A 17,991-nucleotide genomic window follows, 5' to 3' on the forward strand; every position below is an offset into this window, starting at 1 on the left:
TTTACAAATAATCCCAGTGAAAACAATGAAAACTCCTGATGAGTATCCTCCCACAGTCTGTAAAACCCAGCTGGAGGAATACAGGTTTAATTTAAGTGAAACTATCTAGAATTCTTGAAGGTGAATGTGTTAATTTTCATTGCCTGCTCTGAAGCACGTGCAGACAGAAGGGAAAAAAGTATAAAAGGTGATAAATTCAGGTTTAAATTATTTCAGCTTTAATAATCTAACATTTTTCTAGTAATCCCAGCACAATATTTGAACAGTTTTAACAATTTGAAGTTGGCAGTATTTCTTTTCATATGAAAACTGAATTCTAGTTCTAATCATAGTTTAAAAGCAATAGCTCCCAATAAAGTTATTTCTATGGTAGCTGCAACTTAAATGTATCCCATCATGAATCTGGTATTTACTTACGAAATGACAGATCTCTTGGCTGCTTACTGCTGAGTAAATGGAAACAGATCTGTGCTGGCATTATTAGTTTCAGAATAACTTTTAAAGACAGAGTGCATTTTGTAACTTGGCAGCTAATTGTCCAGATGTGATATAGATAGGTAAGAGGACTTAATCAGCAGTATAAAGACCATAGCTATTACACTGAGACATTGTAGGATATGTTATTTTGTGCTAGTTGCAGATTTCATAGTGCCTATTCCCTTTTAATCCAGTCAATGTACAAAGCCATCCGTATGCGGTGGGAGACAGTGAGAGGGTGAATGAAAGAAGAAGAAAAAGCAGAGAAATGCAACTTTAGTTAACATTAAAACTCATTTACCATAAGCAAACAAGATGTTGGAATGTGATGTGACAGGGATAAGTCTCCAGAAGAGAATAGTGTGCCTGGGGAAAAATGTGACCCATAGTGCCTAGGGATAAGAGTGTGATTCATCACCACGGCCTTCTATAGGTGAAGGGTAGCTGGTTTGAGTTGCTGCGTTACTTTGATTGGTGTAAAGCAAATCCAACAAGAACATTGCAGTGATGAAGGGCATGCACAGGACATGGAGGGGCTTTTTCCCTGCCTTTGACACAGTATGCAGGTGAGATGTGGCACTGCAGCAGAGTGAGAGACTGGAATGGACTTAGGCCAGGTATGATACTTGGTACTTGTTGTAGATCAGCATCAATTAGAAAAAAAGTCCTCACTGGTAGTTACAAATGCAGCAGCATTAAAGGCAAGGTTGTGCATAAAAGACTTACGAAGAACATGAAGGACTTTTGCCAAGGTAGGATAACTATTTTACTTGCATCACATACTGCTTTCAGGTGGCAGTTGGGAATAAATACGGGGAGAGGTAAATGAGAGATGGTGAATCTGAGATTCTGAACTCAAAAGGACAGGGAGTTTTCCAGAATGCCCCAGATAAGATTTTGGAGGTGCCAGAATATTTTGCTATAGCCTAGACATCCAAGATTTTAACGTGTAATTGGCATTTTGGCTGCAATTAAGTATCTGGCCTCTTTGTGCATGTGGGCATGAGTGCCTATGAGATTCTGTTTAAGGAGAGATTAGAAATGATTTGTCTTTGGAAAATAAGAGGATGTGGTATAGCATAGACCATTTTGAATCATCCATGGAAGGCTGGTAAAGGCATTTAATTTTGTTAAGCCTGCTTGTAGTGTTAAAGCATAGATTTCAGTGCAAATTCATTTCTGATGGATTTAAATACATTATTTTAACATATGTCATTAACTCACAGAATTTTCTTCTGTGGGATACTAATGAACACAGCATATGGAACTTCAAGTGATAAACTAGTAGCATCTGTGGTTATAGCCTGTAAGAGACAAATTCAAGGCTTTCTGTTTTCATTTTTCAGGCCATAAAATAATCAACTTCTGAGTGTCAGTAAGTAGTCAACAAGTAACAATAAGTTACAACAAGTCTGATACACAATAGGTTTTATTGCCTTCCTCTGATGAAGCTAGTTAATATATTTGAGACAAGATGCTTATTCACGTTCTCATTTTCTGTAATTAACATAGCAATATTGATTAACAAACTGTGAATCATAAGGGGAAAAATGAATAAAATTGCAATTCTAGTTTGTGGTTACATCTATATATTTTTAGATTTGCTTATTTTGAAACAATGGAGAAGCAACTAATTTGTCATAGGCATAACAGGCTGGCCATTTCTAAGTAGAACACCTTTTTCTGTTTCTCCTGAAGTCATTTATAGCCAGTAAAGTTCAACTGATGAGTTGATTTGCTACTGATCTAAGTCAGTGTTAAGTGAGAGGAGATTTCGTCTCCATATGCATCTCACTTAAGCAGCTGGGATCTGAGTGTGTTGGTTATACGAGTAGCAAAAGAACACGCCAGGACTGCAGCACCAGGATGTGCTTTCCTGGAGTCCAGTGCTCTTTCCTCAATGGAAGTAATTTTCTTTGACGTGAGGCTTCAATTCCATCAGAGAGCTAGTTCCTTCACGAGTCTTTCTGTGCAGTCTGGATAAAGTGTGCAGGTGACTCTTCTCCCCTGGAGAATAAAGGCTTTGCAAATCTGGTTCTTGGAGTTTTATTACTGACCTCTGTGGAAAGGAGCTTGTCTGGAAAGATGCACCCTGCAGTGCTCTTTTTGCATATTCCTGCCCCCTGTCGTGTTTTTTTTTTTTTTTTTTTTTTTTTTTATCATCCACACTTGTCTTATGTTGAAATATACAGCCCAGAAAGAACTATGTTGACTGCTTTGTGAGACATCTCGCTCATGCACATACACTGCTGAAATGCAATGGGAGAAAACAGGAAACTCCCTCCTATTAGGCCAGCAAAGAGCAGGAAATAATTGAAAAAGACTTCCTCGTGCTTCCCTCTACTTTCTTTTGAAAAAACCTGAGATCTGTGAATAATGTGTGTTGTGGTTCACTGAAGCCCACAACAAGTACATTGTCTAGGCCACTCAGAGCAGGGATTTTAAACAATGATGCAGCAAGGAGCTGTTGTTCTCGTTGTCATAGTTAACTAGTTTTGTATTGAATGGCAAGGTCTCTAGTCCTTTTGTCTACCTCATTCAAAATCAAGACCTCCTAAAGGACAGAAATAGTAACTAGCGTATGGAGCTGGAGTGGGAATTGTGCAAAAATTATGTCGTCTGTGAAATAAAGCGCTCTGAGAGGTTCACGGTATTCTGTTCTCTGGGAAGCAGGTCTGTGTTCTTGGAAGGTGTCATGGAAGCTTGTGAAATTTTCAAGCAGGATAATGCTTCTATGCCTCATACAGAAGAATTGTTTGTAGAAAACACAAAAGTCTTTGTTTTGTGTGTTCTATTCAGCAAATATTTAAGTGAAACAGAAGAAAGCAGTGTTCAGGATCTGAGTACAAGGAAGTGGTAAAAGCATTCTTGCGAAATTCTACAAAATATAAACTCGGTTCTTTTATTCAGTGGAAATATGGCCGATAACATTGCACATTTACCCCTTCACTGGTTAGAATTTGATCCGGAATTTTGGTGTGTGCCGGCCTAGGTCATTCTTAGTGTCTTCTGGGCGTGAGAAAAACTTTTATAAATGGCTATCCCCATTGAAAGTATGTGAGTATTCAAAGGGTGCTCAGCTGTGTGCCACTGAAATATCTATTTCCTCAGCAGTCCCACATGGCAGACTTCACACTTGTGAGGTGTTGGGAAGAGATAGTAAGTGGTTCCGTATGAGATGAAAGATAATGAGTAGGGCACACGTATTGCCTTATCACATAGAAATATAATAGGGGAAGTAGTGTCAGCACAGCTAGTGTGCTGTTCTGACAGAAGCATTTCTCAAGAGTGAAGCAGACCACAATGTGTATAAAGGGTCTTTGTCATGGTGATCTGAACCATGGTATGAAGGACTAAAAAAGGAGCCTGGTGATCTCAGAAGAGATTCCCCCTTGGAGCAGGGCTACAATTCTTGACTTCCCTGAAGAGCAAAGAGCAGACATGGGGATCAGGTCAGTCCTGCTTTTCTGACTGAAGAAACTGGAAGCTGCTTTGAGAGGAGTACCTCCTGGAGAAAGATTTCACTGTGGGATTGGGGCAGAGCATTTGTAGTTATAGCAGGAGACAGCTCACAAATGTCAGCTTTGCAGAGAGTCTGCTCTCCCTTTCCTTCATCTGTGTTTGTTTGAAGTCTCTTACTCTCAAAAGATCAAACAAAAACCATGTTCTTGTAAAATGCTCCTTCCTAAACTACAATTATTTCAGACTTTACAGAGTTGATGCAGATGGTGAAAGAAGCTACCTTTACAAAACCCATTCGGTGATTTACCAGCACTTGACTCCTGAAGACTTTTTCAGTTCCAAGCCTGTAGTGGGTTTGTTTTCAGTTTGCTTTAAACAAACAAAATCTTCCAAAACAGGATTCTTCTTCTAAAAGCACCTTCAAGGAGCTTTACAGTTCATTCTGCTTTTCATTTTTGGAGTCTTAAGCTGTTGCCTTATATCTTAGCTGCAAGAAGCTGAGTGTTGATCTCTAAGCACAGTTTTTTTGAGGAAAAGAAAGCAAAGCAGAGCTAGCCTCTAAATCAAGTAAATAAGTCTGTATCAATTCTGCTGTAGAGTGGAAAACAACAGTGAAGGCAGTAGTCTTCCAGGTTGCAGTAAGAAAGTATTCTCTGCAGGCAGTATAAGAATAAAAATGTCATTACGTGCTGTTTAGTACCACACTTCTTTTAATTCTGGAATCACACTTGCATTCTCTCTATAATCCTTCATAGGGTGTTTTTCATGAAGAAATTAACTCTATAATCTTTTGGATGATAAAATGATTAAATACTTAAGGGTTCGTTTTGCTTTCTGTGTAGCTTCAGTTTCATGTTACAGCTGAACTGGGTAGTGAGGCATCAGAGGGTCAGCACAAGTACAAAGGCTCAGGCTAGGGGATCAGCCTTCTAGTAGGTTTGCTGTATTCAGCTAAGGTAGCTTGTCAATATGCCAAAGCAAAAGCAAACACAATTTTTTCAGTAGTTGTAACTACTTATTTAAAATACCAGACTCTTAAAAATGGCATTGTTGAGTGATAAGATGTAATATTGCTGAGATATGCATTGATTTTCTTAGTTTTTTTGTCGCTCAGAGCTTGATGCTGATACCAGGAATGGAGATGGAAGCGGCTCACATTCTTCCCTAGACCAGATTAGATTTAGAAAAAATTGAAAAAGAGTCTATAAACCGGAAATGCATTTGTTTTGGACTAATTTAAATGTTTTGTGTTAATTTTTGACTGTATTCGGTTTTCTAAGTATACTTAGCACCTACATCTACAGAACTTCTGAAGCGGTATTTTGTTTTGATTGGAAAAAAACTTATTTTTCCATATAAAATGTCGACAGACTTCCTCTAAAGCTGAGAGTCTGTTCAGAATTCTCCTGGTTTAGAAAATAATTTCTATTTAAATGAAGCAAAAATTTCAGGCAATAAATAAATCACTGGATGAAAGTCAAAATAATTTATTGTCGACCAAGTTATTCCTGAAATGCACTTCTTTGAAGACCAGAGTGATTACTCTCATGTCACAACTGTAAAGGTGATTCATAGGGTTTAATCTGCAATGGCTAAGAAGGTTACAGATCCAAAAAGAAGTTACGAAAAAGCAAAGGATGTTTGCCAAACCATGTGCATAAAAGTTCTTACATTTTTCTATATGTTAAATGCTTTGACAGTGCTGACAGCTATTTAGAAACATTATTAATGATATATATTGACCTTAGTATATGATACCTGACAGTCTCAAGTTTCAAAGCTGCAGAAGTAGCTGGACAAGGCTGATTTTGATCATAACTCCATAGAGAAGTATGTGTCTCAGCTTCTTCATGTCTGTTTTTCTGCCTTTCAGATAGAGGAGTTTCGTAGACTGAGGACACATGTTAAAGGTGCTGAACTTTTAGAGGGCTGTGATGGAATCCTAGGAGATAACTTCAGACCAACTCAGCCACTTAGCGATAGAATCATCAGGGCTGCATTTCAGTAGCAGAAGAGGAAGAACAGCAAAAATAATCCTTTATTCAAGTAAGTAAAAGCTTAGCAGAAAATTCAAAATATTGAAATAATTTTCATAGGGGAGTTTTTGTTAAAGGAGAAAACTCATTGAGTTCATTTCAGCTAATGTTATTGTATAGTATCAGCAATTGTGAATTTTGACATTACTGTTTTATTTTATCCTGTAGTAAAATAGTTTGGTTACTATTAGGTTCTTTACTGGCTGGAATCTAATATACGATTTACTGAATTGAAGTATTCGTATTGATGTCAGTAGGCAGTGGATCTTGCACAATTACTTACAGCTTTAAATTTCAGCTAATGCAGTGAGAAACAGCACAGTATGTCTAGGCTACATGGTAGATTTTCTTCACTGGTTGATTTCTTTCCATGTTTTTAGAACACCAGTCACTGGTGAATCTTTATAGTGTTATCTGTTAAAAAAAAGGGTAGTAGTTCTGGAAGGAGGCCTATAATTCTCAAAGCAGGCCTGTTGATCCTTTTTTTTTTGGATCCTTTCTCCCTGCTTTACAATGCTGTTCGTTCCCAGCAAGACTGAATCTCGGGCAAAACCAGTGCAGATACAAGAGGAAACTAATTAACTTCTGTCATGGCTAATTCTTCATATTTCATTAATTGAAATAGTTGCTGCTTCTTGTCCTCAGTGATGTTTTCAGCCTTCATTGGCTCACAGAGCAAGAATTTAAGGATATCATTGGATTCAGTGCTTAAGAGCTAATACACATGTGAACCTGCATTATCCCAGCTTCAGTTATTAAAACCTGCTATGTCATGTTCCCCTAGCCCCTATCAGTTACAAGATAAATTCCCTCAACAGTTAGTTTTAAATCTCTTTATACTTAGTGAATCAATGTTTTACTAGAATGAAAAAACCTGGTAATGAGAGTTAAAGCCCAGGAAGGTGGTTGAATCACCTTCCCCAGAGGTATTTAAAAGACATGTAGATGTGGTACTTAGGGAGATGGTTTAGTGGAAGAATTGGCAGTGCTAGGCTAACAGTGGGAGTTGAACTTAAAGGTCTTAATCCAACCTAAATGATTCTATGATTTTAAGACAACTAGTTACCTTGAAAATTGTGAGTCAAGACATCTACATTTATGGCTGATTTTGTGATGAGGTGGCTCCACCTCGTCAGAAATAGTAAGACAGCTAATCTGGGAAATCTTGAAGAAAAGAATGAATCTGTTCACTTGCCTTGTTTAGTAAGTCCTACTACTTTTTAATATCGTAGCATTTTTCATCTACTGTTTTACAATATACTTTATTTAAATAATAACAACCTTGGGTACTCCCATTACCCTATTTTACTGGTAGAATCCATTATATAAAAGCTTCAGGTTTTCTCTCTGCACATTTCTTCAAAGCCATATGTTCACAGGAGAACCAGTTCATCCAGAGTTTCACCTGGAAGCATGCTGCTGAAAGTTTTTGCTAAACATTTTTGGGAAAGGATATTTATTTGTATGTAAAATTCTTGCCCTGTCTAGGCCAATGATGGAACTCCTTAGTTCATATCAGGCTCTGTTGTGGTTAAACCTCTTCAGAGCATGCTGTGAGTCCATCCCCCAACTTCATATCAAGTTAACAAATGATCAGGCAGCAGATAACCCATAAAAGAGATTGATAATTCAGTGCTTCCAAAAATGGATCCATTAAAACTGAGTGGGAAGATTATCTTTCCTCCTGCATATGACACAAATTATTAAATGGGCTGAGACAGTGGCCAACAATTTAATGGTCTTTCCATATAGCATAAGCATTCAGGTTTTTTTTTTGAAGTTAAGGATTTATTTGTATTTTATAACCCTATTTAATATCTGCATCCCAGAAATTAAGAAAAGAAAGCAAAACATTATTCCTTTTATTAAAATTGTTTTCTTACCCCTTATTTAATTTTGGGCACATCCCTGAGCCCAGTTCTCAATTACATGGTTCTCTGCAGTCACCAAATGTCATCACTTTAATCTTGAAATGGATGTTTCAAATTCATCCTGGCTTCTGCATAAAAATTACTTGGGAAAATCATAGCAATATTAAAGTACGATTTTTCTCAGAGAGTGAATATTGCCCTCAGGCCAGTGCAGGTAATTCAAGTCTGTAACAGTGAAATTACTTGACACACTGAGTTTGAATTTTAAGCACGAAAGAGTTTCCTTTACAATGCTGGAATTGAAATGTAAAAATTTCCCTTTTGCTTTCATGTTTGAAATTTTATTACTTTTGTCAATACTTATAAAGATTTGTTTTAAATAATAAGATTTATCTTGGGCATGCTTCACAAAATAATCTGCAGTTTTAATTCCCAAATGATGGCATTTTTAATGTAAAATGATGGTCCTCACTGTAGGGCTATGCTAATTATGGACTCTCAAGCACTGAGAAGGGAACTGTGACTCCTGGCATTGTGTAGCCCAAGAAGAAATGGCACTTGGCTCTACACCAGATTGAATTATTTATCAGAAAGTCATTTGGCCAGGTCTTCTTTTAAGTTTTGGATGCATCAGTCCAAATAGCACTGAAACAATCAAGGGTTCACAATATATTCTTGTTGTTGAGTTTGTCTTTGGGGAGCTGGAAAAATGAAGTGTAAAAAGAAATTGTGTGGCTTTGACCACCTTTCTTCTATGCAAAGAGGCAGAATGGGAGGAAAACGGTCTTACCCTACTTTGTACTGATTTCCTCACACAGTTCTTTCCAGGAGGAAGGTGTTTAGGAACAGTAGCTCCTCATACAGATCTCAGACATCCTCAGAAACGACACCTTCCCTCATTCATAGGAATGGGTAATGGTCCTTAAGCTGGGACTGTTACCATCAGCTGAATATTGCTATGAAGGCTCAGTAGCAGATGGAAAGGTAATAGTTCACAGGGTGGCATCTACACAGTGATCCAAGAGGGAGCATTTTTTCCTTTCAAAGAGATTACCTTTTCTTTTAAAGTTCTGGTATGTCTTGAATATTACAATTACAAACACACAGGTGGACTTTTCTGACACGATGGCCCTCTGCCAAGGCTGCTGGAACTCCTGTCCTAGTGCAGCCCAGGAGGCTGTTGGCCACCCTTGTATAAGTGGGGTCATTACGGACTCATGTTCAACTTTTTGTTTACCAGGACTCCAGATGCTTTTCTGAAAGAAAACAGAGAAAGGATAACATTGTAACTTCCTCAGTGTTACCACTATTTTTTTTTTTTTGATACTTTATACTTGACTCAGAGCCCTTACTATGGGCATCAGGCTATTTCTTGACAATCTCAAGTGATCTTGGGAAAAGATTTTTAAGTCATATTGTTATATGAAGCAAAGCTTCACAAGGGGGGGCAATAAATGCTACCACTCAGAAATCAAATAATAAAAATCTTAAATCTTCCACTTTATGAAAAGCTAGATTTTTGGAAATTTGAGCCCTGACTGTTTTTAAACATGTGAATTGGGAGTATTCCAGCAGGTTATTTTATTCTGGGGCTTGCCACCTTACCTAATGGATAAGTACTTTTTTTCAGTCATGTATTCTTCACTGAGGACAGCATAATTTGTGGTTTCCAATGGATTTATTACCCTCTTTTTAATCCTTGTTGCTTTACATGTAACTGAATTGATAGACATGCCTTTCTCCTCTATTACATCAGTGGAACAGCCTAATCTGTGAATGAGCAGGATGTCTGATTTCAAACACTTGAATATCACCTTGAACTGATGATACTGAGTTCAGTATGGCATGTCGACACATCTTCATCTCTTTATAAATCAGGGTGTATAAGCATGATTCCATGCATAGGATAGTTAAACAGCATTGCTCCCATTTAATAAGAGGAGGTCAAATAAATGCCTGGTAGAAAAATTATTGAAATCAATAAGATTCTTTTAATAGAAGGCAGTAAGAGCTAGTTCTAAAAAATAACTTGCTAAAATAATAATGAAAGAGTATTTTCTTTTGAAAGTGATAAACTTTAATTTACTTTACACTTGGGCATAATTAATAAACTAAAGAATTTGATTGCCAGTGTGTTGTCTCCGAAGTGCATATCCCAGACACAATTTATTTTGTATCCATAAATAAAGAATTGTCCTCCAAGTGTGATGATGGCTTATACCTGCTCCATGTACCTATATACATTACTCCAGTTTTCTTGAACATTTTTTGTGTGACTCATTCAGAAACTCCTGAAAAAGCATTGATTTTTATATACATAAATGCATGTACACATTCACATACACATTTGGTAGACCTTAGATTGTAAGCAGCTGCAAGTTTATCCAATGTCCTGTAAATTATGATAGCAAAAATTAATTGGGATTAAAACCCATTCTTGATATAATTACCATTTTTCTACTTGTAGTTTCAAGATTAGAGGGGAAAAAAAAAGAAGACAAAATATCAAGGTTGTGCTAGGCCTGAAGGACAGGAAGGAGTAGTTTACGGTGGGAGGAACAGAGGCTGTATGCCTGATACTGCAGAGACTGTCTGCATGATATTGGAAGGTCTGAGCACAGCGTTAGTTTCACAGTAAGGAGAGAGGGCAGTGTATTGACTGCATCTGGTGTGTTTAGTGAGTGGATAGCACACACGTTACTTGCATTTGAAGCTGCCAAGCTGCTCTTGTGGCAGCAAAACTATGCTGCCTTTTCCACAGGACATTGAACGGGGGATGAGTGTTGCCTGTGGGAATGAGCTAGTGCTAAACAGGTAGTGGTGGACTCCCCTCTTTGTGGCATTGCACACTGTATGGTAACTAGATTATAGAATACGAAGGGACATTAAAATACAGTGTGAGCTATGGAACTCGGCCTTGTCTTTGAGAAACAGAGATAGGAGAGGCACATGCTATGGTCTGTATTTCTTTGCCTAAGCAGATCTCAGTGAACTTGGCATTTGAATGGAGGTTTACGGTACGATCAATATGTCTCCCTATTCTCAGTTTACTGGTAGCCTTTGTAGTCCCTAAAGTTCAAAAAGAAGTTGCTCTGCAGAAGTTCCAGCACTTGGGAATTTTATCCATTCCTGTTGTGTAGATTCCAGAGCTGGAGTGAGCTTTCAGCAGCCATGCATCATTAGGCTACTATGACCATTCTCTTTTTCCTGTTTTTAAAAAAAGCCAACACAAAGTTTATCAACACTAGTTCTTTAGAAATGCAAACACTGATTTCCTAGATTTGATGAAATATGAGTATTTATATTACTTCTTAGGAAGTGATTTTTCATCAGTCATTGTTTGTCTCCATGTGTTCTGGGTTTGTGCTTGTAAGGTGGTTGGTTTAACTGTTAAGTTTTAATCTTTGAAAGAAACTCAACTTCACATTATCAACAAAACTGAGTATTGTTCTCCTGTTTTTTAAGAGCTTATGTAAAGTGCCCAACACTCCGCTGCCACTTCAGAATACTTGAGAATGTGCTTGTATTTGAATGTGTGACCGTAGGACAGACAGCCAAACACCTTTGGCTTGTGAGCCAGGCACCATAATTGGAGACCTACTGAAAACATACCAAAACTTCTGGAGCATTCAGGAGACCAAGAGCATCAGGAGTGGCTGAAAGATGGTACCTTTTCAGGTTGCCTCCCACTGTTTCATTGTAATAGCATGGAATGAGGCATGCACTGAGATTGTAAGTGAATGCTGTCATGCCAGCCTAACTTGTTTTCCCACTGCTGAGGGTTCAAATTAGTGAGTAGCTAATTGGAATTCTTATTGGAATTTGTGATTCTAGTTATTTCATATGGATGAAAACAATGCAATGAAACTATGCAAACAGACTCTTGCTAAGCAGATAGCAATGTTTTGAAAATAAATAACAAACAGAACTGATGGAGTTATTTGGGTTACTGAAAATGTTTTTGCAACGGGTAATTGTCACTCAAGATAGAGAATACCGGTAGTGACAGTTGTTAACAACAATATGACTAACACTACAGTTTATGACAAAGCAGTGTTACAAATCAAAACTTACTGTAATTTTCTCAAAGATTTTTATGCATCCCTAGAGCTCAAGAGAAACAAAGGTACACTTTAGTTAGCTAGATGTTGTTAAATGCCCACAGAACTAGATGTAGACTCAATAAATGGTGGCCTTTTCATGGAAGGAATGGAAAGTGTTTCAGGGAAGATAAGGATTCAGAAGATAGTCAGTTCTCTTTTCTGAGACATTTGGAATCCATGCCTGACCATACTTTCAGGTGCTGTTTTTAGGAAGGTGTAGGATAACGGTAATGTGTAGTCAGTGTTAAACTAGTTTTGCCACCCATGTTCTTTGATTTTTTTTTTTTAACTGTTAAACTTCGTGGTTTATCCTAGTGTTAGAGAGGAGAAGGCAAGATGCTTCTGTAAGGAAAAATATAGAGACATTATGTGAGATGATAATGGTAAGGAATATGGTAAGACAAGAGAGGTGGAAAAGCTTTCCAGAAGGCAGATTGACTACTTTTAAGTAGCAGAAGAAAGTTTTTGATCTTGTGTAGTGATCTTGACCTAAGGCTGCTACAATGAGGAATCTTATTTTCTCCCTATCAAATGGAAAGGCATATTATCATGGCCATCCTATTTAATTTCTCTATAGTCCATTTATTTGCATTTTCTCAACATGTTTGGAGGACTTAAAAAAATAATCCTTTTCACTGACATTTTCTTTTAACTTCTTTTTGAAGTGTGCTCTGTCTATTACTATGGGAACATTGGGACTTTTGGTTCTTAAAAATGTCAGCTGCGCCCTGTCTTTGCTCCTGCGGCTGCTTCATGTTTCTGGGATAAAGTTACAGTCCTGCATTTATTCCAGTTTTGTCCAAGAAAATTTATTCTCTGTGAGGAATCTAAGTACATAAAACTATCATATGAAAGAATTAGAAATAGGTATTTTTGGAAACATAATGATTTTTTTTACATTCTGAGGATGATTTATGAAATGTTATTGATCTTGTTAATATTTCTTTTTTTTAAACCTTGGGTATTGTGATAATAGCTCTCAGATTTCCCAGGTATTTACCCTTCATGGCACTGATCCTGAAAGCTTTTCTTTGGTGACGGTTGTCTGATCTGTAGAGGACTCCACCAGAAGCAATGGGACTCTAATATATGTAGGACTCAACCCAAGCAAAGGAAATTTCAGAGGCAGAAATATAATCTATAAACAACAAGCAAGATATCTAGGCAATTTTCTGATTATAATACACATGCCCATTTGTACAATTGTAGCTCAAATATTACATTTCCAAAAACTTTTCAGAAGAGTAAGAGAAGCAGGTATCTTCATATCTTCTTAAACCTTTAACTTGATAGTGTTACTTGACCACATATATTAGGGAACAGTGCTATTAATTTACCGTGGTAGAAAAATTACTCTTAAACAAGAACAAAGGGTAAACATGAATAACAACACTAACAGTATATGCAATCAGTCTTATCAGACAATATGTTAAGTATTTCTGTAACAAACCCAACTGAAAACTTCAGACTGGCTCATATAATTAGGCTCCTTTCCAAAAGTAATCCATTAATACAATAGCTGCGCAAGTCCCAGTTCAACTTAATTTCACTGACTTTGATTTTTGGACCAAAAGCATTAAGCTTGAAGTAGTGAAAAATGTACAAAATGTGCATTCAATTAAGGAGTAATTAGATACTCAATCACCCTTACATCACACTAGGGATTATCCAAGAAAGAAGAGAGATACTACTTACTGCAGTGTATAAAACAGTTTTCGTAATTAGTTTAGCACTAATTGAGATTGAGAACGTGTCACTGTGTCACAGCATTAGTTTGGCTACGTGGAACCTAAAGAACACAAAGTTTGTGGCTTCTTTTGAGCTTCCTCACTCAGCTTTTTCAGCCTTAATTCCCTGATCCAGTATCATCAGTCCAAGCAAGAGGAACTGTTTTGTTCACTTCAGGGAGGGGGTTGGTTCTTGCATCCTTGTGTTAGTAGCCCACTGAAAAGCATGCCAAGAGTTTTCCCAGAGATGGCCATCTTATTATTACGTGTTTTTTTGATGTTACACCTTTATACCAAACCCCAGGAAGAACTGGGAATGCTCTGTGCTATTACGTGGAGTGTAACTGTGGCTAAAAGTAGCTGCTCCGTGAAGGGCTTACAGCCTCGCTTCGAAGGCAACTGGTAGAAAGTTCTTCAAGTTGACCATCAAATAGTCCTGCTGACAGACATCATGACTTTTGGGGATATTGGATATAACCAGGAAGCACATAGAAATCCTGGCACCGATTGTCTTGTGGGTAGACACTGATTTCTTAACAGCACTGCTGGTGACTGACAGCCTCTACATTCCCTTCCTCTTTTAAGAAAAGTGTGGGAACTCTCTAGAGATGCATTGACTCTTCCTGCAAGCAATCGTGGCCCCAGGTGACCATTTGCATCCATGCATTTTTTGATTTTTTGTGTGTATGTGCTGAGCTATAGTTAGCACTAAAATAACCTCGGGAAAAAATGAGATTATTAGTACAACAGAATGAAATGGTTTGGCACAGTTATACCTACCACTTCTGAACCGAGAGCACTGGAGTAACCTGAGCAGCTGATTTCCTAAGGTTATGCTGAAGCACAAGAATATGTGTTTGCATGAAACAAAGAATTGAGTTTTCTCTGCTGTTAATTAATAAGAATATTACTGGTGTTAGGAAGGACAAATTGGGTGATTGCTTTCTGTCTCCTGAGCCCACCTGAGTCCCATGAGAGCTGTGTACTCAGCACTTCATTTGGTAGGGCCCCTAAAATAGTAAACAGTAAAAAATTCTCTGTGACTAGTAAATTTTCCTCCCTAATTTACCACCATGGTCTCCACATTAAAATCAGTTACCTGACTAATTCAGAAAGCCAATTGTAAAGTTTTGTTTCAAGTTTATAATTTTGTCACTGTGTTTAACTTTGAATTTTTATTGCCATTTCCTCCATTGCTAGTAAATCTTCCAGTGCTGGCTTTACCCTAAAAGAGAAGAATCGGGACCATTATGCCACTGAAGTATACACTCTGAAACTGCCCCCACCTGCTGTCATGAAATCCCAGCTTTTAGTTTTCCCTGTCTCCCTGGCTGGACATAAACAGTCTTTCAGACCCACTGTGGAGGAATTTCAGTAACATAATTGTTCCATTCTCTTTTCAGAAAGTGGGAAGACAATGCTCCCACAGTGCCCTCAGATGAGAAATGGAAACTTTTGAGGCTGCTGCTTCAGTTGAACCACAAAGCCTGTATTGTTTGTCATCATCTAATTCAGCCTTGATAGACAGCTGTGACAGTTGGTCTGTCCACACAGCCCAGTGAAATTCTGGGAATGGGGCTGTACATTAAGAGAAGAAATCACATTAAATCTTCCAATTCACAGTTAACTATTTTAAAATGGCAATTATCATTGCTTATATATAGTTACTTTGCCATAGCATTCAATAGTGCTTTGTGATCCAAGTAGTATTAATTTTAAGCTTGGTATGAATGTTAATATGTAGAAATACTCATTATTATTTTGAATGTTAGATTTAATTTTATTCCATGTCATCTCTTGTGCTGTCAGTAACCATCTTTTCTGTAGAGGGGAGGTGCATTCTGTAAAACTAATAAAAACATTGTTTGTTCACAGTGAGTATTATACAAATTCAAAATTAATTTTTGGGCAGAAAGGAGCACTTTTCTGCCAAACCTATGCCCTTAACATGATTTATCTGAATAAAGCTGGATGACATTTGCATTACTAGGAACCTTACTGAAATAAAGGGCAATTTTGAAGCAAGGAAAATTAACTGGTATAACAATAAACAAAATCATCTGGATTATTTTCTACTTGACGAGTTGTTGGACTTTGCAAAGAAATGTTCAGTTCAGGCAGAAAATGATCAGCCTTTGTTCTCCTGTGAATTATGATTGTTCTGTTTGTTCTGTACATTGCTGTGGAGGGTGGTCTGGGGACCTGCTCTGCATGCCCTGAGCTCACTGCACAGCATGGGGATTGCCATGTTTGGGCCACACATCTGACAGAACAGATAAGGGAATGGTAGTCCAAGGCAGCTAGTGAAGCTCATAGCTTCTGATTCCTGCAAAATACCAAGATCCGCAGAACAGAGTCAGCAATGTGGTAGGCAATAGCTTTGATCACCATAGCTGTCAGTGAGGTCCACTTTACTAACATGAGAAGGGCAGGTTTAGGCAGAGACCTACAGGAGTGGAAGAACGCTGGAGACACAGATGGCAAGCTCCAGGCCAGGGCACAATGGAGATGCAAACCAAGGGTTCACAAAGGGGACGTTACTCCCTTGGAGCAGATTGGTGAGTCATCAATCACAGAGTCATCACCAGGCAATGGTAAATGCAGTGTCAGAAGGCATGCTTAATTACCTTGTCAAGGGTTATGGGGAGAGCTGCTGCTGAATAACGAGTTACGAATTCTCTGAGTTATTTATGTGTATATTAGGGACAGCAGAAACAATAGGACAACCCCACACACCACATGTGAACTGCGTGAGGGGGAGTGGGTAGGGCTGACTATTTCCCTTGTTCATAACTGTGCGTACTGCAGAAACACGTGCTTCCTATGGAGAGACATGCAACTGCCCTTGACAGCATGCATTGCAATAAATGTGTAGAGGATGTATAGCAACACCATGAAGTCATCTGTTTTTTTTGGGCTTAGCAGTGTAGCAATTGGCAAATTGCTCTGTGGGCCTATATAAACCTGTATTTCTTAGGGTTATGTTTAAGGAAGTCCCTCTCCACCTTCCACCCAAATTTAATGAAGTATAACCCCATTATCTAGTCCAGGGGTTCAAGGTTTCAGTGCTGGCCAAAACCATGTCTTCCATCTACAAGGTCCCTAGCCCTTCTGTAATGTCCATGTAGCAGCTTCACTGGCTCCTGGCCCTCTTCCTTCAGCAATGATTCCCCACGCAGCTGCAGCTAGAACCTGGAGCCCAACCCCAACACGCTGGTCACCAGAGCCTGGCCTCCTGCTGGTCCACATCTTGCCATGGGGCAGGGAGGAGTCTCTGCATAAAGTCTGCTGCAATGGCCTGCAGTGGCTGGGCTGGACTGTCCCCGTTTTTTGACAGGGGCCTGATAGTTTGTCCTAGTTGTCAGGCTTGGTACTAAAATCTTGAAAAAAAAAACCTCAAAACAAAGCCTTACGAGGTGGAAGTCAACTGGTTTCTGCCAGTTCAAGACGTGTTCCTATCTCCTTGCACCCAGCAGCGACAGAGCCACCCAAAAGTGGAGTGAACCCCATTCTGAACCGGGCAATTCCCAGGTTACCTCTGCAATAGCTCATTTAGAAGATCTCCCTTTGCACACAACATATTATTAACTACTGAGTATTAACTGAAAGGAACTGTAGTATTAATATGGCAAATATTGACATTATGATGAAATCTGAAATAGATTTATTCTCTAAATAAACATGTTCCTTATCTTGGAGCTGGTTGATATTATTCTGGCTGTGAAATACAGATACATTGCAAAGCAAATGATGTAATGTCTCCACCAAAAAGTCCATTATTTCCTTTTCCTGTCTCCTTTCCTGTGTTTGCTGTTCTTTCCTGCATTGCCTTGTAAAGTGAACTTCTAGTTGTGTAAATGCTGCTACAGAGGAATTGAGGTTAGTAAATTTGTGTCAACATTTGTCAGACTTTCTTTTTCTAGGCTTGGCTTTGAAAGAGAAAAAAAGGCTCCACTGGTAAAAATACTTGTAACTGTTTTTTCTGTAGAGCTGCATCTAATTATAACAACAAATTAATTCACAAAACACACCCATTCTAGTTACAGATTGGTCAGCCCACATTCGTGGTGTGTTGGGAAAAGTTAAATTAGTCTTTTTTGGTTTTGGTAGGAATCTGCAGGGAAGAGTTTGCAGGAAGGGCTCTCTGTGTATTACTTCAGTTGTACTGTACCCATGAGAGGTTTTATTGAGTGTGGCGAGCCTTTGCTACTCTCCAGTTAGAATTCCATGTGCCTGCCTTTCTATTAACATTTTTAAGAAATCATAAAAACTGATAAAAGTATTCTGAGGATAGTGTAAGGCCCTAAATTGGTAA

The 17,991-nt window shown here is 38.3% G+C and overlaps 1 protein-coding gene across 2 annotated transcripts in view; it reads left to right on the plus strand.

The window, feature by feature from the left end:
• The window catches only part of CA8 (carbonic anhydrase 8), a 48,438-nt gene extending 31,064 nt beyond the window's left edge, over positions 1–17,374 (plus strand). For both annotated transcript variants that reach the window (XM_080380410.1, XM_080380411.1), the window contains 2 exons: positions 5,813–5,985; positions 15,080–17,374. In XM_080380410.1, the coding sequence (XP_080236536.1) occupies positions 5,813–5,947 (135 nt within the window). In that variant the 3' untranslated portion in view covers positions 5,948–5,985; positions 15,080–17,374. The remainder of the gene's footprint in view (positions 1–5,812; positions 5,986–15,079) is intronic.
• The last annotated feature ends 617 nt before the right edge of the window (positions 17,375–17,991 follow it).

Source organism: Falco punctatus (genome assembly GCF_963210335.1).
Source record: "Falco punctatus genome assembly, chromosome: 3".
NCBI lineage: Eukaryota > Metazoa > Chordata > Aves > Falconiformes > Falconidae > Falco > Falco punctatus.